General features: G+C 40.7%; 1 protein-coding gene across 5 annotated transcripts in view; it reads right to left on the minus strand.

Moving 5' to 3' along the window:
• The window catches only part of exoc6b (exocyst complex component 6B), a 652,306-nt gene that overhangs the window by 189,207 nt on the left and 439,594 nt on the right, over positions 1-23,505 (minus strand). For all 5 annotated transcript variants that reach the window (XM_043690482.1, XM_043690394.1, XM_043690575.1 and 2 more), the window contains exon 15: positions 18,897-19,006. In XM_043690482.1, the coding sequence (XP_043546417.1) occupies positions 18,897-19,006 (110 nt within the window). The remainder of the gene's footprint in view (positions 1-18,896; positions 19,007-23,505) is intronic.

Genomic DNA, 23,505 nt, shown 5'->3' on the forward strand with positions numbered 1-23,505 from the left:
GGGAATTAAAGGCATAATAGCAGCATGGATACAAATTTGGCTAGGTTCCATTGAAAAGGGCAACGATAAAGCATTGTTTTTCAGACTGCAGCAAGACAGAGATGGGCAATAGGACTAAGTTTTTTTTTAAAGTGAATGCACATTTTGACTTGTCCACATCTAGAATCATATGTCCTTCTGCCCATCAAGTCTGTACTGCCAAAGCTACACTGTACCTACACTAGTCCCATCTCCCAGTACTCGTTCCATAGCCTTGAAAGTTATGACATTTCAAGTGCTCATTTTGTTTTTAAACAGGTTTCAAGGTTGCTCACCTCAACTACTCTCCCAGACAGTGCATTCCAAACCTCCATCATCCTCTGGGTGAAATCATTGTTCCTTAAGTCCCCTCTAAACCTCTTTCATCTTAAAATTATGACCCTTGTTACTGACCCTTCGACTCAGGGGAGCAGTCACTTTCTATTCATCTTCACCATGCCTCCTTATACACTTTAATCAAATTCTCTTTCAGCTTTCCCTATTCTGAAAAGAATCAACCCAAGCTTACCCAGTCTCTCTTCATTGTTGAAACACTCTATCACAGGCAAAATCCTGGTAAATCCCCTCTGCATCCCCTTCAGTGCATGTACACAAAAAATATAGAATTCCACATAAAAACAAAGTATAAATGTATCATACGGAAAATCAACTTTATTAATACAGAGTGAATTTCTGACCAGGCACATGAGCAATTATTTGATTTGCAAATTACTTCCCAAAGTAAGAACGTGGAGAGTAGAATATGGGGTGAATAGTAATATGCCACTAGCTCAACAACAATGTCAGTAATATGAGATCAAATGGCACCAGAAAACAGAGTTCTGGAGACTTTCAGCTCAATTGTGCCTCTGCACCTAGTTTGAAGTTAATAGATGTCACTAGTTTGTGCAAACTTGGCATCCAATACTCCTTTGTCCAAGACTCTGGAGCCGACTATGATAATATCACTGCAGGGAGATATTTCAAACTGAGGACACAGTTTCAAAATTTATAATTGACACCCAAACTATGAGCAAAATGTAGAAGTTGAACATATAAGATCATGAGTAGGCCATTCAGCTTGAGCCTGCTCTTCCATTCAATAAAATTGTGGCCGACTGATCACTCCACCTCGTTCCTGCTCAATATTTCACTCCCTTGCTTATCAAGAACCAAATTACCTTTGCTTTAAAAGTATTCAAGTACTCTGTTTCTACTGCCTTTTGAGGAAGAGTTCCAAAGACTCATGACTCTGTTGTTTCACAGACCAATAACTACATTTTTTTATTAGCTTTCAGATTTACAAGGGTTTTGCTGCAAAAGTCCATAATTTAATACAAACAGCAGTTTCCACCTTCCCCTTCTAGACTTTTTCCTTTTGCAGAAACCAACTCTTCACTGGAGAATAACCCAACTCTGAGCATTTTTAATTAACCAGTTCAGATATGTTATGATGCACTCCTGGCACAGGTGGGATATATACCAGGGCCTTCTATCTCTTCTGACAGTACTACTATGCTACAAGAGAGTTATAATTCAATTGGCAGGCATGTGTTTTAAAGTAGCAGTGACAAGATCAGTAGCTGGTAGGATTCAAATCTAGCTCCAATGAATTTCAAATCCATCGCCTTCACCTCTCAGCCACGATTACACATCATCATAACCCAACTCAAGAATACAAAGTCTAACAAGCATCATCTTCTCTCAAACAATTCTAAGTTCTTCTGGTTGACCCTGCATTTCAAAAATGTGCATTTCGAACACTCACAACTCTGAGAACATTTTTGCCCTCATTTTGGTCTCAAATCGGTGAGCCCTTATTTTTTAACTCTGAGTCTTAGTTTTAAATTCTCTCACAAGTCCTAAAAGCAGAATATAGGAAGCTAGGAAACAACCTCATGTGCTAATCAAGGTAGGAATAGCAGGACATATCAGGTGACTACATGACTGAGAGATGGTGTGAGGGAGGGGTTTTCAGATTCCAGGGGCACTGCGCTGTTTTTAGGGGAGGGAGGACCAATACAGCTGGACAGGGGGTGCCCCTGGGCAGAACTGGAACTGATGTATGAGGGAGAGTATTTACTATTGAGGTTGGGGAGGGTTTAAAGTAAAATAGCAGGAACCTGACAACCTATACAAGGAGACAGAAGAGAGGGAAACAAGGGCAAAAGTAAATGAAAGAATGGGAAATAAGAAAAATGATAGGCAGAGAATTCAGTCCATATCATAAAATAATGTGACAGAGCTAAAAATATTAAGAATACAAGACTTGAGGCTTTGTGTCTTAATGGGCAAAGCATTCACAATAAAGTGGATGAATTAGTCACACAAATAGGTCGAATGTAGTTGGGATTAAAGAGAGGTAGGTGACTGCAAGTTGACCAGGGGAAAGAAACAAATCTCCTAGAATATACAGTTTTTAGGAAGGATACACAAAAAGGAAAAGGAGATGGTTAATATTGTTGGTTAAAGAGTGTTAGCACAATAGTGAGGCACAATATTAGTTCTGGTGAAGCAGAATCTGTAACATAGAGTTTAGAAACACCAAGGGGCAGAAAGTGATAATACAGTGGTAACGTTGGGGAAGGCATGAAATAGGAAATTAGAGATGCAAGCAACAAATGTACATCTGTAAATATGGCTGACTTTGATCTGCACATAGATTTAGGCAAATTCACAACAATACTGTAGAGGAAGTATTACTGGACTGTGTAAGAAATGTTTTTTTTAGATCAATACATTTGAATCAAATACAGAATGGGACACAGTAGACTGGGTATTGTATAATGAGAAAGTAATAATTGGCAATCTAGCTGTGTGATGCCCCTGAGGGGAGAGTGACCATAATATGATAGAATTCTGCATGAAGATAGAGAATGACATAGTTGATTCTAAGTCTAGGGCCTTGAACCCAATTAAAGGAACTTACAATGGTTTGAGGCACGATCTGTGTGTGGAAATTGGGGAATGTTACTCAAAGGGATGACAATGGACAGACTATGCAAACATTGTAAGAGCACATGGAGGAACTGCAATGGTTGTTCATTCCCATCTGTCATAAGAATAAAATGGGAAAATTGGTCTAACTTTGTATAACAAGGGAAATTGGGAATAGTATTAAATCCAAGGAAGCAGCAAACTTGACATTAGGTCCACATGTTCTGGACACTCAGCCAATGACAGTACTTTCTTTGAACCCACCCTGTTCAAGCCCTTTGAGAATTTTGGAACTTGTAAATAAATTGCCCCTCATTCTTCTCAACTTTGGGGAATGTAGGACTAGTCTGTGGAAATGTAGGGCTGGTATCCTGCAACTAAAGCTAATGAACCTGGGATACATTTTCAAAATCTCCTATTTTCCCAAACAAAATGTCAGCAAGGGGTACTTTAAAAATTAATGCTTCCAATGATGCACCTCATCTACCATCAGAGTTCAATCTGAAGCCTAGCTTCTAGCCTCTCTCCATCCCCATATACAATCCTCTTAATATGATTGCTATCAAATGGGATGGAAATCTCCAGTTTGCATCTTCCTGAGTGACCTGTATACTGGCTCTGTAGCTTGTAAAATTACTACTGTCATGGCTTTGCACTAACATTTCTTCATTCTGGCACTTCTGATTTACCAAATATAGGCATGGTGCACAAATATAATTGAATCATTGAGGTCTAGAGCACAGAGAAAGGTGCTTCAGTCCTCGAGATGATGCTGGTCAAAAACAAATATTCTAACAATTTGAAATGATGTGGAGGTGCCAGTGTTACACTAGGATGGATAAAGTCAGAAGTTGCATAACACCAGGCTATAGTCAGGAGCACCACGTTCACCTGACAAAGGAACAGTGCTCCAAAAGCTGTTGGATTATTGTGATTTCAAATAAACCTGTTGGACTATAACCTGGTGTTGTGTCACTTCTCACAACTGAAACAAACAGAGAATTGTTAGACCATAAGACACAGTTATGAAATTAGGCCATTCAGCCCATTGAGTCTGCTCTGCCATTTAAATCATAGCTGATATGCTTCTCTATCCCAGTCTCCTGCCTCTTCCTCATCTTTGAAACCTCAGTGCTATGAATGAGCATTGAGACATTCCACCTGATCAAGGCATCAAAATAAGACTTGCCTTCATCTAGTGATCATCTGACAGATTCTTAATTGCGTGGAAATCCATTAAATCTTTTAAAATCTTGAACAGACCAAACTCTGTCTGGGTGTATGATACTCAAAGAACCTTCCCCCTTCTGCATAAAATGAAAAGAATTAAAGACTAGTGTCTCCATCCAAACAATGGACAGAACAGACTGCAGTAAATTACTACTCTTCATCACTTTATAGAGTGGGACAGAATTTCAAAGTGCTTTTTGCCGGGAAGTGTGAACCATGAATTTTTCACTCCACCAATCCAAAGGTCAACATTGGAGGACTCTCAAAAAGGTGGTTTTACAAACCATCCTTTCTTATTTAATTCTCCCATGCTTTAATTAGGGTCATTATCTAGTAGCTTACTTATTTTAAGTGCATTATTTTGCTCTATGAGGAGTTTACTCAATGCCTAGGGAATCCCAAACACTCCACCGAGTTCCATCTAATTGTAGAACGATTCTTTGATGTAAAAATCAAAGGGTCTCCATACATGAACTGATTAGTATATAATCAGGTCTCAGAGGGCACCCTTTACACAATTACTGAATCAGTTCAGAATGTTATTTAAAACAGGTTGAGAGAAGGCAATATCTTTTCCTGCAATAATATACCAGCAGGAAAACTTATTATAAACTTTGGATTTACACAATTGGGATATCAGCGATAATCATTTTTTAAATGGCTGAAGAACATATCTGCAGAATGATTCACTATCAAAATGAAGAAGCCCAAAACATTAGCCCTGGCAAATATTAGCCTGAACTCAGCACACTAACATTGGAAACAAAAATAGAAAATACTGGAAAAGCTTAGCAGGTCTGGCAGCATCTGTGGAGAGAAATCAGAGTTAACGTTTTGGGTCAAGTGATCGCTCCCCAGAACCGTTCTGGGGAATAGTCACTCAACCCAAAACGTTAACTTTGATTTCTCTCCACAGATGCTGCCAGGCCTGCTTAGCTTTTCCAGCAATTTCTATTTTTGTTTTTGATTTATAGCATCCGCAGGTCTTTCAGTTTTTATTTATTACACTAATGTTGGAATTGGATTCCTGGGGGGGGGAGGGGACAACAAGGGTTGAACAATGGAAGGATGTGAAGATGGATGAAAGGAGGGGTAATGAGAAAATACAAGAGGAAGATAGAAAGGTTAAGGGTTGCATTTGGATAGTTAGGAATGATGAAGTAAGAGTGAGAAGCGTAAGAGTACAGAGTAAGGGGAAAACAACTGAAAACACTATGTTGAGAGGGTGGTTTCGTAGAGTTCATCAGTAAGATGGGCTTGTTGGGCCAAATGGTTTTTAACTATCCCAATGTAAATTAAAAATCATCATCAACTCTTCAAATATTGCGAGCATATTTAACTCTAGTAAATTGATTCAAAAAAGGTGCTATAGGTTGATTTGGATCTATCTTTCAAAAATTTATATTTACACTCCAAATCTAGTGAAACAACTCAGGATAGTACCGTTTGTGGGGGGAAAGTAGGGACATGTATGGGGTATAGGGTTGACAGGGTGAGAGTCATAGACTTGCTGGATATTGGGAGCTGAACGGCAGCAGAAGTAACTGATTAATTCCAATCAGGCTTTTTGTTTCAAGCATGTGCTTCTCATTTGGAGAGACAATTTTTCTAAACTGAGCAGCCAATGTCTATGAGCCTTTACATTGAACGGAATGAGTTCCGAACTCTAGATGTCCAATGAAATTTACTTGTGGGAATGGGTTCTGAAAGAGATTCGGTCTTAGCATTCAGAGATCCATTTGAACTCATCAAGGTGAAGATATAGAGCTATAGAGTCATAGAATTATAGAGATGCACAGCATGGAAACAGGCCCTTCAGTCCAACTCATCCATACTGACCAGATATCCTAAATTAATCTAGTCCCATTTGCCAGCACTTGGCTCGTATCCCTCTAAACCCTTCCTATTCATGTACCCATCCAGATGCCTTTTAAGTGTACCAGCCTCTACCACTTCCTCTGGCAGGTTATTCCATGCATGCACCAACCTCTGCGTGAAAAAGTTGCCCCTCCACATCCTTTTAAATTTTTCCCCTCTCACCTTAAACCTATGCCCTCTAGTTCTGGACTCCCCGACCCCAGGGAAAAATAAACCTTGTCTCATGATTTTATAAACCCCTATAAGGTCACCCCTCAGCCACCAAACTCCAGGGAAACAGCACCAGCCTATTCAGCCTCTCCCGATGGCTCAAACCCTCCAGCCCTGGCAACACCCCTGTAAATCTTTTCTGAACTCTCAAGTTTAACAATATCCTTCCAATAGGAGGGAGACCAGAATTGCATAAAATATTCCAAAAGTGGCCTAACCAATGTCCTGTACAGCTGCAACATTACCTCTCAACTCTTATACTCAATGCTCTGACCAATAAAGGAAAGCATACCAAACATCTTCTTCACTATCCCCAAAAAAGGTGCTCATCAAAAAGCCTGCTTGACCTTAGGTATCCAAAGTCAGTAGCTCTCCTCCTGGTTCATGTTAGATACAGTCGAATGCCCCTCCACAATACTATCAGGTTAAATAAGTGGGTTAGAGACACTGTGCTGTCATGCACTCATTAGTCAGGTAGATACTTGTTGTTGCATTAACAACTTCAAAAATCACAATCCTAACTGCGGAGATCAAACAATGCACTTTCCAAACAAGGTAAATGGCATAATATTGCTCCAGTGTAATTAATGTTAAGGGGCCTATAGACCACTCTTGTAAGCAAGTGCTTATCTTAACTATTGCTTATATTCACTCAAACAAATTCTGAATTTTTTTGATTTCCCAAATCAAGATAATTTGTCACTACTGTGCTGATCACAATTGCGGTTAACAGGGCTTATCATATCTCTTTTTCTTTTCTTCTGTTCTTCTGAAACGAGAACATTCATGGCCAGGCTGTAATCACTTTGTAACCATGTCTCTGCAATGGCTGCCATATCATATACCTTTTTTAGTTTTTCAGTTAGCGATTCATCTATCTTGTTACAATGGTGTCTATATTCAGATAAAAAGTCTTTAATTGTATCTTAACGATTTTACCAACTCTGATTTAACTTAGTGCATTCTTACCTCTGTGTGTGCTCTCCCTTCCTGTCAGACTTTGGTTATAATTATTCATATGAATATCCTGCTTTCTCTTTAACTTTTCTCACCACAAGTGATCTTCCCTCCATCTTCATGGTTTAACCTAAAGACCTCTCCACAACCGTAGTTATAGGATTCATCAATACACACCCAAGCTCAGTTTTGATGAAGACCGTTCCAACAGCACCTTTTCCTCTTTCATCAGTACTGATGCCAACACCCAATGAATCAAAACCCATTTCTCCTTTGAACCCTGCATTCAACTATGACCTTTTCTGTCCCTTGTCAATTTGCTTGTGGCTCAGTTTGGAATCCAGAGATTATTTGTAGCTCTGCATTTTGATTTTGCCTCTCACTGCTCATACTCCCTTGTCAGCAGCTCTTTCTTAGGCACACCTTTTATTCTTGCCCTCCATTCCAGATTCCTTTCTAGACTGGAGATGTCACAATCCATAGCACAGAGCATGACAATACAGTCTTCAGGACTCATGCTGTCAGATACACAGCACAATGTATCTTTCCCTAACTGTTCTGCAACCCCCCTACCCCTCATCCAGTGTAACTTCATTCTTTTTTATTCCCTATCGGTATCGGGGCTTCACATAGAATAATGCTCAACATTGTTTACCCTAATCAGTTTATAATCTCATGAAATAAGATTCATAATAATCCAGGTCCAATCAAGGGGATGTCTTCTCAAGAGAGGGACTAAAAAATGCATAGTTGTGCTGTATGAGACAACTGCATGCTTGGAAGTACAGTACATGGGCATCTTCAAGGACCACTTTTATTAAGTACATAATTTGTATGATGAGGAGAGTTGGAGGCAATGGAGAAAGATAAGGAAGGGTAGAATTGGCCTTCTCCATTTCTATTGGTCTGAGTCACTATCCCCAGGCCCTTCCGTTCAGAGTGTATTCTTTGCCACCATAACGAACTGCTGAAAGAACTGCTGCAAAGGCTTAACACCCACTCAGCAGGACATCAACCAGGCTGAGGAATGAAGGACAGAAGACAAAGTGAAAGGTTGGATTCAGAAAGCTTGCAATTAAAACTGAGGAAGGTGAAGGGATGCTTTCGATCTATGGTTTGGCTAAAGCAGTTCAAATCAGACGTCAAAACAATTTTGCTTTTGCATTTCCAACATTACGGGAGTAAATATAATTCAAAGCTAGTACTTATTTGGTTTTGGGCCACTTGGTGTGGTAAAAGGCACAATGATAGATAGTTCTTTCCTTCTAAACTGGTGCTATGATTAAGTTATTGCTGTCTAACATATCGACAGCAACATAATATGACTGCAACCTCACAATACTGGCAAATCTCTAATTTAGTTGCAAGATACAGGCAAACAGCAGAAAACACAATGTGCCTCCCTGCTGATTGAGGAATCGTGCAGACAATGCATTTAATAAAAGGGTTTGCTCTAGGATACACATTCTCAATGCCAATGCTCCCCCCAGCACTTGGCTTCAAATGCATAGGTAAAGTGCTGGAAACAATCAGTGTTTGAAATCGCAACCTGTCCATCCTGCAGGAGGCATCTGTCAACAACACTGCATTACACTCGAGACTACAATATTCTTTGTGATGGTTGTGTGAGGAGATAAAGGAAATGAGTGACACAAGGGTTAGTCAGTGCTTTGGGGAAGAATCCTGCCACAAGGCAGTGAGGACAGATGCTTTTTACTTCATAGAATGTCTATTTCACCTCCCTTGTGCAAACCTACCTCGAAGACAAAGATCCAGTTTCAGAGCAACATCTGCATTTTAAAATTAACTGGTTAGATAAACTGGTTATTCATCTGACTGCTGGTTATGGATGCACACAAATGGCTGCTACATTCAATTGCATTACGGCACACAAGTGATAAGACACTACATAAATTTAAGTTCTTTCTTTCAATTCTTTGATTATGTTATTCCAACTACCAACTCACTCCTGCACAATGCTGTCTCAGTGACTTAGACTCCAGTTATTATAAACCAATCAAACCCCTTGATTAGATTCCAGCCTGCATCTATCTGTTGCATGGCTGGAATGGCTATCTGTTATTCTATATTTAATCCATCTAATTCTTTCGATTAGATCCCAGCCTGTCATCGTTGCCTGTAACTCATTCTATTATTGTATATAAAGCTATCTGAACCTTTTGATTAGATTCAAAGCTGCAACTCATTCTTTGGCATTCATTACTCACATACAAACAAACTGGTACCTAAAATTTGATCTTGGTATGTACTATGCTCTAAACATAATTTAAACCCTAACACAATCAGCATTTGTAGACTCCCTGCAAAATGACAGTGTAAGTAAGCAAAAAAGTTTTTTATTTTATCACAACATTTTACAGAAAATCTGCAAGTGTGCAGCTATGTACACAACCAGGTCAGGATAGGAAACGGACATCTCATTCAAATTCATACATATGAAGAACTTCAATAGAATGACCCTCCTTTCATTTTTCATTGAATCACAACACATCTAAAGCTTTTCAAGCACTCCCTCTTTGCACTATTTATAAATGGATCTAAACTCTTCCCAATCATTTCTACTGAGTAAAACTCCAAGGGATCAAATAGAACCCTATTGTGGGCGGCACGGTGGCACAGTGGTTAGCACTGCTGCCTCACAGCGCCAGAGACCCGGGTTCGACTGTCTGTGTGGAGTTGGCACATTCTCCCTGTATCTGTGTGGGTTTCCTCCGGGTGCTCCGGTTTCATAGAACATAGAACATAGAACAATATAGCACAGAACAGGCCCTTCGGCCCACGATGTTGTGCCGAACCTCTAACCTAGATTAGTACCCATCCATGTACCTATCCAAATGCCGCTTAAAGGTCGCGAATGATTCCGACTCTACCACTCCCACGGGCAGCGCATTCCCTGCCCCCACCACTCTCTGGGTAAAGAACCCACCCCTGACATCTCCCCTATACCTTCCACCCTTCAGCTTAAATTTATGTCCCCTTGTAACACTCTGTTGTACCCAGGGAAAAAGTTTCTGACTGTCTACTCTATCTATTCCTCTGATCATCTTATAATCACTCTCATTGTCTATCATGAGCTAAATCTCACCCCTACCAATTGCCATTATATACAATTTCATCAGATTAAATCACTTCACAATCACTCCCATTTTGTCCAATTCCAGTGGACCAAACCTCTTCTGAATCTCTCCCATTTTTTTTCCCAATTTCAATGGACCAATTCTCTTCCCAATCACTCTTATGATTGATCAACATCTTGCCAATACTTTCCAACATACAGAATTTTAATGGGTTTCAAAAAACACCCCCTAAAGTTCCAGCAACTCAAAGCATTAGCAACCAATCTCAATGAAAAGTTCACCTCTGGAAATAAGAGAACATTTTACAGTCTAACCACTTTTTGGCAGCTTGTGCTTTCTGTTGATTAGATTAGATTACTTACAGCCCAACAAGTCCACAACGACCCTCTGAAGAGGAACCCACCCAGACCCATTCCCCTACATTTACCCCTTCACCTAACACTACGGGCAATTTGGCATGGCCAATTCACGTAACCCGCACATTTTTTTTTGGACTGTGGGAGGAAACCGGAGCACCCGGAGGAAACACATGCAGACACAGGGAGAATGTGCAAACTCCACACATTCAGTTGCCTAAGGCGGGAATTGAACCCAGGTCTCTGGCGCTGTGAGGCAGCAGTGCTAACCACTGAGCCACCGTGCCGCCCCTGATGTTGAAGGCCTAATATGAATCATTAAATATGCTGTGGATGGAGAGGTTTGCAATTAGCTATTTTTGTTCGCATTTTATTGAAATCCCAGTCTAACTGAAACCATTCCTTGGCAAAGTAGCCTGTCTTGTTTATCAGCAGTTGGCTGGAACAGGATCTACTAGACCAGGACAAAATGTGCAACAGGCAGGCAGGATGAACAGGAGCATGTTTACAAAACATTAACTTAATCGTTTTGTGGAGTTTTTTTATCTGCTACAAATACTTAGATAAATATAACAATGGCACTCTGCTGGTATATCCTTCAGGAGTTAACAGTTTTATGGTGAGGGCAGTCTGTACTTGGTGTACTGGAATTCACTATCTGAAAAGATGGTACAAGCAGATTCAGTAGAGACTTTCAAAAAGGGAGGAAAACTCAAAGAATAAAACTATGAAGGTTAGGGGAAAAGAGCAGAGGAGTGTGGGATGAATTGATTACCTTTTTCAACACAGCCCCAAAGGCATGATAGACTGTGTCACCATTTTTACTGTACAAGTCAAAAATCAGCACCAAATGAGGCTGTTCAACCCATCATGTCTGTATCAACACTCTGCAAGAGCAAATTAGCTTATCCTAATCTTTTCCCACTGCCTTGTACTTTTTTCTCTCCTGCTTACCTAATTCCCTTTTGAAAGCCGCAATTGAATCTACTGCCACCATAGACCCAGGCAGTACATTACAGACATTAATTGTTTGGTGCATTTAAAAAAAATTTCCTCATGTCACTAATTTTTGTTTGGTGTTCACCTTTATATTGGTATCTTCTGATTCTCGATCTTTCCATCAATTAATATCACAGGAGTTACCACTAACCAGAAGCTTAACTGGACTAGCCACATAAAAGCTGTGGCTATAACAGCAGGTTAGGGGCTACGATTTCTGTGACAAGTAACTCACCTTCCTTATCCACCACCTAAAAGACACAAGTCAGATTAAAACTCCCCACCTGACTGGATGAGCAGCCCAATACACAAGAATGTCAATATGACCCAAAATACAATAGCATGATGGACTGGCCTATTGGACTTGCTCTATTCCCGATGAAGGGCTTTTGCCCGAAATGTCAATTTTCCTGCTCCTCGGATACTGCCTGACCTGCTGTGCTTTTCCAGGACCACTCTAATCTAGACTCTGGTTTCCAGCATCTGCAGTCCTTGTTTTTACCTGATGGACTGGCCTCCCACCCACCATTTTAAACTTTCAATTTCTCCACCACTAGCAGTGTGACAGCAGTGTACTATCTGTAAGGTGCACTGTAGCAATTCACCAACCCTCCTTTTCCAATACCTTCTAAATCTATGACCTCAATCACCTAGAAAGTCAAGGACTGCACCACCTACAAGTTCAGCTCCAACCATTCTGACTTGGAACTATAATCACCATTTCTTCAGTATCGTTAGCTCAAAATCCTGGAACTCCCTTCTTCGCACAGTGTGTGTATCTAAACCACATTGACTGCAGTGGTTCAAGGAGGCAACTTACATCCACCTTTGAAACAGCAATTCATTATGGACAATAGATAATGGCCAAGCTATCAATATTCACATCCCATGAACAAATAAAGAAAGATACAATTTCTCTCTGCTCTGTCTAGGTTTCTATTACTTTAAATATCTCCACCAAATCTCCCTCAACATTCTTTATGCTATAAACAACAGGTATAGCTTTTCCATGTAGCTGAAGTTCCTCATCCTTGGAACTATTTTCATAAATCTTTCTGAAGCATTCATATCCTTCTTAAATGCAGTGCTCAGAATTGGACTCAAACACCAGGTGCGACTGAACTAGTGCTTTTCTTAAAAAGAAATCATCGTAACATGTTTTCTTTCATTTTCTATATCTCTACTGATAAACCCAGGAACTCTTCTACCTTTTTAACTTGCTCTTTCAAACTGCTCTGCCACCTTTAAATATATGCCTTGTACACCCAAATCTAAGACATTAATCTCGATAGTTTTCGGCAGATAGAAAAAGATCTGCATCGTTTTAAAGTCAGCTCCTTTATGATATCCTGGTCAATAGTTATCCCTGAAACAACATCACAGGAAATAGACCATCTCGTCATTAACACATTGCTGCTACAGCCACATGATTGCTTTATTTCTTATTCTTTCATGGCTGGGTGCCGTCCCGAGTAGCCCTGGGAAGATGGTAGTCAGCTTTCTTGTTGGATCTTTACAGTCCATGTGGTGTAGGTTCACACTGAGCTCTGTTCCAGGACTTTGACCCAGCAATAGTGAAGCAAGGGCCACACAGTTCTAAGTCAGGATGGTGAGAGGAACTTGCAGATCTTTTCATGTGTCTGCCACCCTTTACTTTCTGGATGGTAGAGATCATTGTCTAAGAAGGACGAATACATGAATAGGAAGAGGATGGAGGGATATGGATCCTTTAAGTGAAGACAGCTTTAGTATGGAAAAGCAAAATGTGTCAGCGCAGGCTTGGAGGGTCAAAGGGTTTGTTCCTGTGCTGCATTGTTCTCAGCCTTAATGGGCTGTTGCAGTCATTTTGTAATGGTGCATATTGCTGCCACTCTGCTTCACTGGTGGACAAGAGTGAATGCTGAAGGTATTCAATGGGATGTCAACCAAACAGGCTTTATTTATTTATCTATCCGGAATGGTGTTCAGTTTCTTGAATATTGTTATGCACTCATCCAGGCAGTTAGAGAGTGTCTATCATTCCTGACTTGTGCCTTATAGATTGTGGGCAGGCTTTGATGCATCAGCAGGTGATTAAAGTGTTGCAGAATTCCCAACCTCCGAACTGCTCTTCTAATCACAGTGTTTATACGGCCAGTCCAGTTCAGTTTCTGGTCAACAATAATCCCCAGGATGATGGTAGTGTGGGTTCAGCGATGGTAATGCTATTGAATCTCAAGGAGTGATGGTTAGATTATCTCTTGTTCAAGATGGTCATTGCCTGGCACATGTGTGCTGTGAATGTCACTTGCCATTTATAAGCTCAAGCCTGAATGCCACCCAAATGCAATTGCTGCATTTGTACATAAGCTCCTTCATTAAAGAGTTGTGAATGGCACGGAACATTATGCAATCATCAGCAAACATCCCCAATTCTGGGCTTATGAGGGAGGAGAGGTAATTGACAAAGCAGCTGAAGATGGTTTGGCTCTTGGAATATCCCAAAGTCTTTCAGAAATATTCTTGTCCTTTTGAAGTGTAATTAAAGTTCTAATGTAGGCCAATTCATTGAAAACCTAATATCACTATTTGAAGTCCAATGAGTCTTTTTTATGTTGCAATAAACATTCCTGGATGAACCATCATGTATGACATCCAACTGCCCCACCCTCCCTACCTAATAAATTAGTGGTAGTTCACCTTTTTCAAGATGGTGGCCAAGGGTAGGAATGTTCAGGCTCTGTTCCCCAACACTGTCGTGCACCTGGCCGTCCACTTTCTTCTTGCTGGTTTTTATTTTGTTTCTTTATTTCTCTTTTGTATCAGCGTTCAGCTTTTCATCTTTCTTGTGGCTGCAGTGAAGGAAGATGGTTGAGAAGGCCTGCTGCTGCGGAAATGACAGTGCGGCAGATCCAGACGTCCATTCCTCGTGGCCATAATGACCGCGGCTTTATCGAAGGTTTCATCATCAGTGGGTCTGGTCCTTTTCTCCTGGCAGTGGTTTCAGCAGTAGCTTTAATGGTGATCACACGGTGGTTCCAGTTTGTCTCTTGTCACAATGGAGGGAATGTGGCAGCTTCAGGCGGCAACTGAGGTGGCGATGGCTTGAGTGATGGACTTCAGTGATGGTGACTTGGTGGGTCCAGTCTGTCCCTCGTTGCTATGGCTTCAATTTTGCCCTCAGTGATGGCAGCATGGTGGGCCCAGTCTGGAAATCCGTGCTTTGGCGGCCTCAGAGGTCGTGTCTCGTAGCCACTCCAGAAACCCAGGAGCGGTGGAGGAAACAAAAGATGATCTTTGTCTGAACTTTGACTCAATTATTTCTTTTTATAATTTCTGTAATTAAAATGGCGCCGGATTGTGAAGACTTACACACATCTCATTGTATTTTCATAAATACAAGTGACAATGAATTGCTATTCTATTCTACCTTCCTGCTCCATGTATGTACCTCCCCAGCAGGTATTGTATCCTCAAAACAAAGACTTATGCTATATAGCAATTTTGTGTTCTTGTGACATTTAAAACAGATTTCAAGTGAATGAAAGCACTTGTGAAATATAGAAATGATGGTACATTAATTAACACAACAGTTACTTTGAATACAAATTGCTCCCACAAAAATCCATGTAGTATGAATGAGAAAATCTGATTTTTTTGATGGCATGGACTGAGGGATGAATATTGGCCAAGACACTGTATTAATTCCCAAATCTTTTTCAAGATAGTGATCACAGGATATTTTTACATCCATGGAAGAAGGCAGACTGGATCTCACCTCTCACTTGAAATGGAAAGGATGAATGATACAAACGCCATTATTTCAGGTATTTCTGGGATCAATAGGAGACAATGCAAGGGTGAAAAAATTAAACAAGTGTTGTAGGAAAAACAGAAGTGTGCAAAAAGACACCACCAAACTCAATACCTTGCTTCCGTGGGACTCAAGCCGATGACCCGGCATACCTAACATGATTGACGGGTTGACCCCATCACTCCAGGGTTCAGCAAGAATGACAGCTAAATATCCTGCTGGCTCTCTGTGCCGACCTTCTAATAAAAACCAATTGAAACCTGTCACGTTACTGAAGGGAAGAAGTGGCAGGCGACATTATTGGTCAGGGATAGTGGAGCATTGTTTTGCAGGGGGCCCTTTTTAGCTGGACAACAACTCCAGCAGAGAAGAGGGCAGCAAAGTGCACTCAAAGCATTTTATTTAAATTTCCTTCTGACATTCAGGCTTTGTTGTTTTTTGTCACAAGCTGACAAGTATTTTAAAAGCACCTTAGACAACAGATTTGAGGAATTTTCTCAAATGACACACACAAACCCTTTGTATTGAAGGTTAACATTCATTGTCTCCAGCTCCAATTCATTCTTCCCAGAACCTCACAACTGTGGAGCTTCAGAGTCTTCCTCCTATCACTGATGGGCTTTTAAACCTCAAGACTGGCAACAACGAATCATCATTACTTCATTTTACTTACACTTTTCCTACTACTTCTTTTACTTTAATATCTTGTATCAATGTTTTGAAGATGATCAGGAAAATTATCCCCAGGTTCCCAGCCAATACCAACCCCTCCAACGACAGGGGATCTGGTTGTATTTGGGTTGGCATGGATAAGATAGGCCAAATGGCCCTCTTCTGTGCTCTATCATTTCTATGGTTCTATCATTAAAAGGTTATGTAGCCTTCATTAACACGGTGTCTGCAGAGCTTGCTGTGTGAAAATTGGCTGCCCTGTTCCCAACATTGAAACAGTAATTACACTACAAATATATTTAAAGTACTTTGGAACGTTTTGACAGGAACACCAGAACAGGAGTACGGCAATCAGACCCTCAAGGCTGTTTCACCATTCAGTGACATCATGGCTGATCTCTAGCCTAACTTCATGTACCTACATTTGTGAACAAAGAAGTGTCTACCTTAAATATAAAATTAACAACTTATCTAGCAACCATTCCTATTTGTGGAATAGCGTTCCAACTATCTACCACTCTTTGTGGGCAGATGTGCTTACTAATCTAAAGAGGGGTGGGGCCACGGAGGAAAACATTTGCAAGGCTATGGGGAAAGAGCAGAAAAATGGAAATAATTGGACAGTTTTTTTTCCAAAGAGCTGGCACAGGCGTAATGGGTTGGAAGGTCTCTAACTGTGCTGAAGGATTCTACAAACAAACAATGGAAAATGTGTTGCCCACTCAAACGAGCCTCAAATGCAACATCAATAAGCTGAAATACAGAGTGCAGGAGGCATGTTTATTTTTATAAATGTGCTCTCAGGATGTGGGTGAAGCTGGCAAAAATGGCTTTACTGCCCATCCCAAGCTGCTGTAACCGCAGCCACGTACTGAGAGCTAAGCGACACGAAATTAAAGTTAAAACTAAAACATGCAAGAGTGTAACCAGGAAACCAACAATTATTACTTTCAATCCTCTGGCCAGTTACTTAACTGGCTTATAATGTTATTTACTGTTTTCTGTAACTTTACAAGTATGCTTAGCTTTTTTAATTAAAATAAACTTGCCAATGGCTGAATGATTCTATGAGCCTTTCCGTCTTCAGTATCAGCTGTCTTGCATTGTAAACAAGAGTCTAATCCATGGGTCATTGGTGTCTTTCTAACTCAAGAGGCCTTTTTATAAAAAATGCCCAAAATCAAAACCAATAGGAGCCATAAGATGAAATCTAGCATGTCTAAACCGTGCTATCTTAAACCAGATACTAAACAAACCTGAAAGGATCCCCAGTAGAGGGATATATAATCAATATAAGACATATATATCATTAGAAATAATATGAAATTAAAATGACGCTAATTTTGAATTGTCACCATTTTTGACCTGTTCTTCAACTATAATGTTATCGGTGAAGTCATCCTTACAGCAAATTTTATCTTATCATGTGTATGATTAAGACAATTTTTTAGCTATTGGTTCTCACAATTAAATAAAACTTTAAATGGCATATTAAGAATAACTTGTCATCTCAGACATATCCAAAACAATAATGGCAACAATCATAAAACTTGTTCCTTGAACTAAAGGCATGATCATGGTGTAGCTGTACCACTCAAAACAATCTATTCTGAGCAAAAAGGCATTTTCTTATTTGAATAATCGTTACAAACTGTAATGTGCAGCATAGCGATTAGACTTTTATTTGCCTAATAAACACACAACTTTTATATTTCTTGACTTCGTTTTTGTTTGTGCTTTTTAAAACTAATTTGTTGGTGTTCCTGGCTGGGCCAGCATTTATTGTCCATCCCTAGTTGCCTTTATGAAGGTAATGGTGAGCAGCCTTCTTGAACCATTACAGTCCACATGTTAGAGGTCGACCCATAATGTCCTTAGGAAGGGAATTCCAGGATTTTGACCCAGTGACAGCGAATGGCATATATTTCCAAGTCAGGATGGTGAGCGGCTTGGAGGGGAACTTGCAGTTGATGGTGTTCCCATGTATTTGCTGCCCTTGTCCTTCCAGATGGAAGTGGTCCTGAGTTTGGAAGGTGTTTGTCTAAAGATCTTTGGTGAATTTCTGCAGCACATCTTGTAGTTAATACACACTACAGCTTGTAAGCTTTGGTGGGGGAGGAAGTGGATGCTAATGGATGTGTGATCCAAGTGGGAAAATTTAGGAACCGCAAATGAGATAAAATGAAACGGAGCCACAGGTCACAGACCTGCATTCAAATCCAAGACACCTTTTCAGTTGTGGTATGTTATTGTCTCCTCAGTGTTAGATCAATTCCACTCAGCAAAACAAATTTCCATTTATTAAGCACTTTGAACACAGTAAAATGCCTCAAGGCTTTCTCATAGCAGAATGGTTAGAGAAACTGCTCCCTTTGATTTATGGAATCTAGATATGTTGGGCATAGTCTAAAAATTTGAGTCAGGATTTTCAAATGATAAGTAAGGAAACTCTTTCCCACAGATTGAGTAGAAGTAATCTGAAGTTTTCTTTTGGAAGTATCAATTGATGCTAGACCAATCGTTAAATTTAAATCTGGCATTGATAGTCGTTGTTAATTAAAAGTATTACGGAATATGGGGGAAAGGTATGGGTATCCATTCATACATCAGCTGTGATTTCATTGAATGGTAAAACATGCAGGCACAAGAGACGAAATAGCCCACTCCTATCCCTACATTCCTCCAGAGCAATTAGCGGTAGCAGTGCCTCCTTAAGTATCAAATGTCCCATTTAGACTCTTTCCTTACCTCAGATGTAGGTCCTCTGAAAACTTGAGGCAGGCATAGATAAACTCTTTAATCTGGGAGTAGACTTTGGGCACAAACTCAGAGAATGGGAACTTTTTGGGGAATGGTTGCTGAAAATAAAGAATACAAGTTAACATGGAACTCGAATCAATGTCCCCAAAGTTATATCCATAGATCAGCATTCAGTGAACCTTCTCTTCAGGTGCCTGTTTCAGGGTTCTGTCAAAACTATTTGACAAATCAGTCATTGCTTGAGTTGGTGCATATTGCACATAAACTTAACAAAATAAATGATATTTCATGGTCTAAAGATGTAACAGTAGCTGGAGCTAATGGTGGTAAAGCTGTTACATCTTTATACCATGAAATATCATTTATTTTGTTAAGTTTATCACACATCTCTTCTTCCCCTTTCTTTTGTTCCTCCTCTCTTCTCCATTTTCCATACCTCAGCACTTGTGTAAAGCCTGTTGAATTTGTAACTTTTGCCAACTAGATATTGGCCTGAAATGCTAACTCTGTTTCTCTCTCCACAGTGGCTTGCTGACCTGCAGAGCAGTTCCAGTATTTTCTGTACTCATTAGATTTTCAACATTTTTAGTATTTTGTTTTCGTTGGATTATGTCTCCTGATCTAATATGGCATAACAGGCAGCAAGAGACAAGCTGAGTCGTATCAACGAGCCAAGCAAGCTCTTGGATTGCAATTCATAGGAGGCCATTCAACCCTTGTGCCTGAACCCAATCACCAAACGAACACTTCCCTCCCGCCACTCTCCCACATTCTCACCATGACCTTGCAAATTTTTCCTTTGCAGATAAGCTTCTAATTCCCTTTTGAATGCTTTAACTGAACATGCCTCCACCACATTCTCAGGCACTGAGAAGCAAGATAAATGACCTCAGACCATATAGTGCCAGCAAACACTGCAGCTGATGCTGAAATCAACAAGGAGAAAGAAATGGATTAAAAACGAGGTAGACAAATAAAAAAATTGGTTAGTCATTTGAAATAAAAGTTGAGGATAGGGATTAAGCATAGGTGGTCATGAGAGTGATGTCACCGTGTGCATAGACAAACTACAAAGCCGATAAGGGGGATATATACCTTAATTCAACTAACAGCTTGTGTTATTTTATACAATGCTATCTCCACATAATAGCATTACTCTGAAGCAGCAGAGGAGATTTATTTTGGAAATGAATGAGAGTTCACAATGGTGGCAGAGTCATGTTGTCACAGAAGGACTCCATTTGGCCAATCTACATAGTTTAGTGACTCTTGATTTCAATGCAGTGAAGGTGCACAGAAGGAAAAATGTGGGTTCGTTAGTGGATTTGCAGCTTTTAGCAGAGGAAAAAGGCGGAAGTTCACAGGAAATCTGACAACACTGACTGTAAAGAAGGAAACAGTGATGGCTTATGGTCGACTTGAATGATAACACGGCATGTTGGAGCACCATACTGGGCTGAGCATTGAGTCAGTCATGAGGAGGCCACATGGTCCATCAAGTCTATGCTACATGTCTGTTGAGTAATCTCCTGCTCATTCACCTTCATAGTTTATTTATAGCAAGTTTATTTTTCTCAAGTGCCCACGCAAATTCATTAGGAAATCATTGATTATCTCCACATCCACCATCCTTGTAGACAATGAGTGCATGCTGATGCACAAAGTGAGAAGGTCAATTGAACTGTAACTTGACTGACTCCAAAACTGGGACCAAACCAAATCAGGTCAACTCTGGCCCCAAATGCCAAAGGCAATTGCTGAAAACAGAGAATTTCATTAACAATGGAAAGCATATATGCTGTGTCGTGGTTGATTTAATAGGTGCTGAACTGGAATAGGAAGCACACAGCTAGTTAAATGACAAAGTGATTGCCAAAAGCCTTCGTCAGTCTGCATTTCATTTACTGAAGAAAGCAGCTTGTTGCAGACATTGTGGAATGGACCCAAGAGTCTAATCCTGTTTGTGTTTAAATGTTTAAACATCACAACCCAAATGCCAAATGGCTCAGACCAAGAGCTTATCATATTAGAAATAGCAGCAGTCACCATAGACCTCATCACTCCACATTAAGCACTCGACTCCACAGTGGTAGCAAACCCTCAGAAGGGGCGGCTTGGTGGCTCAGTGGTTAGTACTGTTGCCTCACAGTGCCAGGGACTGGGGTTTGATTCCAGCCTCAGGTGACTGTCTGTGTGGAGTTCACACATTCTCCTTGTGTGCGCGTGGGCTTCCTCCGGGTGCTCCGGTTTCCCCCCACAGATCAAAGATGTGCAGGTCAGGTGAATTGGCCATGCTAAATTACCCATAGTGCTTCGGTGCATTAGTGACAGGGAAATGGGTCTGGGTTGGTTACTCCTCAGAGGGTCGGTGTGGACTTGTTGGGCTGAAAGAGCTGCTTCCACACAGTAGGGAATCTAATCTAATCTTGTATTTTATGATGAAATAATATTACATGTGCAATTTTCAAGTTATACAATGAAATCAATACCATCTCACCATTGGAAATGCAACATCTAGCTATGTTCTCCCAGTCAGTTTGCACTGTACTGATATCAAATACCACGGAGATGATATAAAGCCAAAATGTATGAATGGGATTAAAAGTAATCTGATTTATGTTGCATATATTATTCTTATTCTCATTATTGTTCAAGAATTAGGGTTCTGAAATAATGGCTTATGGGGTTGGTTATTTTTCTGGAAGTCAAGGCTACAGGATGATCAACATACTAGGTTACAGGAGGGACAGAGAAAATGGGAGAGGCGGCGCAGTAACATTACTGATCATAAATCGAATCATGTCTGCAGTGAGGGAGGATGTAATGACTGGAAATAACCGAGTGGAGACCTTATGGGTGGGACTGCTGAACCATAAAGGAACAAAAGCCACAATAGGTGTCATAGGCCAACTGGTAGCAACCTGGAAGTGCTAGACTGAATAAATGTTGACATTAGGCGACTCTGCAGCAACTGCAGAGCAACACTAATGGGGCATTTTAATCTTAACATTGACCGGGAGAAACAGACAAGCACCTGCAAAAAGTTTGTGAATGTACAGGGTGTGTCCGGGACAGTTTCCTCTAGCAATATGTCTTGGATGCGACAAGGAATAAGCAATATTGGATCTAGTTGTTTGTGAGCATTTGTCAAGTAGTGATTATAACATGATCGAGTTGCATGCAGCATTTATCAGAGATAAGCAGAGACTGGATACTAGAATCCCAATATCCTGGTGGGGGGGGGGAGAAATGTTTGCAAATGCTCTTCAGTGGGTTTAAACTAATTCAACTGAGAGATGGGAACCTAAATTGTAGTTTGAGCATACAAGGAGGGTGACAGTAGTGAGGTCAGAACTAAGAGGTTGATTTGAAGTGTGTCGACGTCAGCGCCAGGAGCATCCAGAATATGCTGGGTAACTTGCAGCATGGGTTGGTACCTGGGATTTCGATGCTGTGGCCATTTCAGAGACATGGATAGACCAGGGTCGGAGGGGGGTGGTGTGTGTCATTGTCAGTCAAGGACAGTACTACAGTTGCAGAAAGGACATCTGAGAACTTGTCTACTGAGGTAGTATTGGCTGAGATTAGAAACAAGAAAGAAGAGGTCACCCTGCTGGGAGTTTTCTATAGGCCTTTGAATAGTTCCAGAGATGTAGAGGATAGGATAGCAAAGATGATCTTAAATAAGAGCAAAAGTGACATGGTAGTTGTTATGGGAGACTTTAACTTTCCAAATATTGACTGGGAATACGAAAGTTCAAGTATTTTAGATGGGTCAGTTTTTGTCCAATGTGTGCAGGAGGGTTTCCTGACATGGTATGTAGACAGACCAACAAGGGGTGAGGCCACATTAGATTTGGTACTGGACAATGGACCCGGCCAAGTGTTAGACAAGAGATATAGCTGGGAAAAGGCAATTACAATGTGATTAGGCAAGATTTAGGATGCATAGGATAGGGAAGGAAACTGCAATGGATGGGCAGAATAGAAATGTGGAGTTTATTCAAGGAACAGCTACTGCAGCTCCTTGATAAGTATGCACCTGTCAGGCAGGGAGGAAATCGTCGAGAGCGGTAGCCATAGTTTACTGAGGAAGTTGAATCTCTTGTGAAGAGGAAGGCGGTGGCTTACGTTAGGATGAGATGTGATGGCTCAGTTAGGGCGCTTGAGAGTTACAGGTTAGCCAGGAAAGACCTAAAGAGAGAGCTAAGAAGAGCTTAGAAGAGAAGTCTTTGGCGGGTAGGATCAAGGAAATCTAAAGCTTTTTATAGATATATCAGGAATAAAAGAATGACTAGAGTAAGATTAGGGCCAATCAAGGATAGCAGTGAGAAGTTGTTGCTGTTTGTCCACTGCTGTTTGTTATTTTTATAAATGACCTGGATGAGAGCACAGAAGGATGGGTTATTAAATTTGCGGATGACACTCAGGTCAGTAGAATTGTGGATAGTGATGAAGGATGTTGTAGGTTACAGAGGGACACAGGAGGTCAGGCAGCATCTGAGGACCAGGAGAATTTTCATTTCGGGCAAAAGCCCTTCATCAGGAATGAGGCTGGGCGCTTAGAGGGTGGAGAGATAAATGGGAGGGGGGGGTG

Source organism: Chiloscyllium plagiosum, chromosome 1 (assembly GCF_004010195.1).
Source record: "Chiloscyllium plagiosum isolate BGI_BamShark_2017 chromosome 1, ASM401019v2, whole genome shotgun sequence".
Taxonomy (NCBI): domain Eukaryota; kingdom Metazoa; phylum Chordata; class Chondrichthyes; order Orectolobiformes; family Hemiscylliidae; genus Chiloscyllium; species Chiloscyllium plagiosum.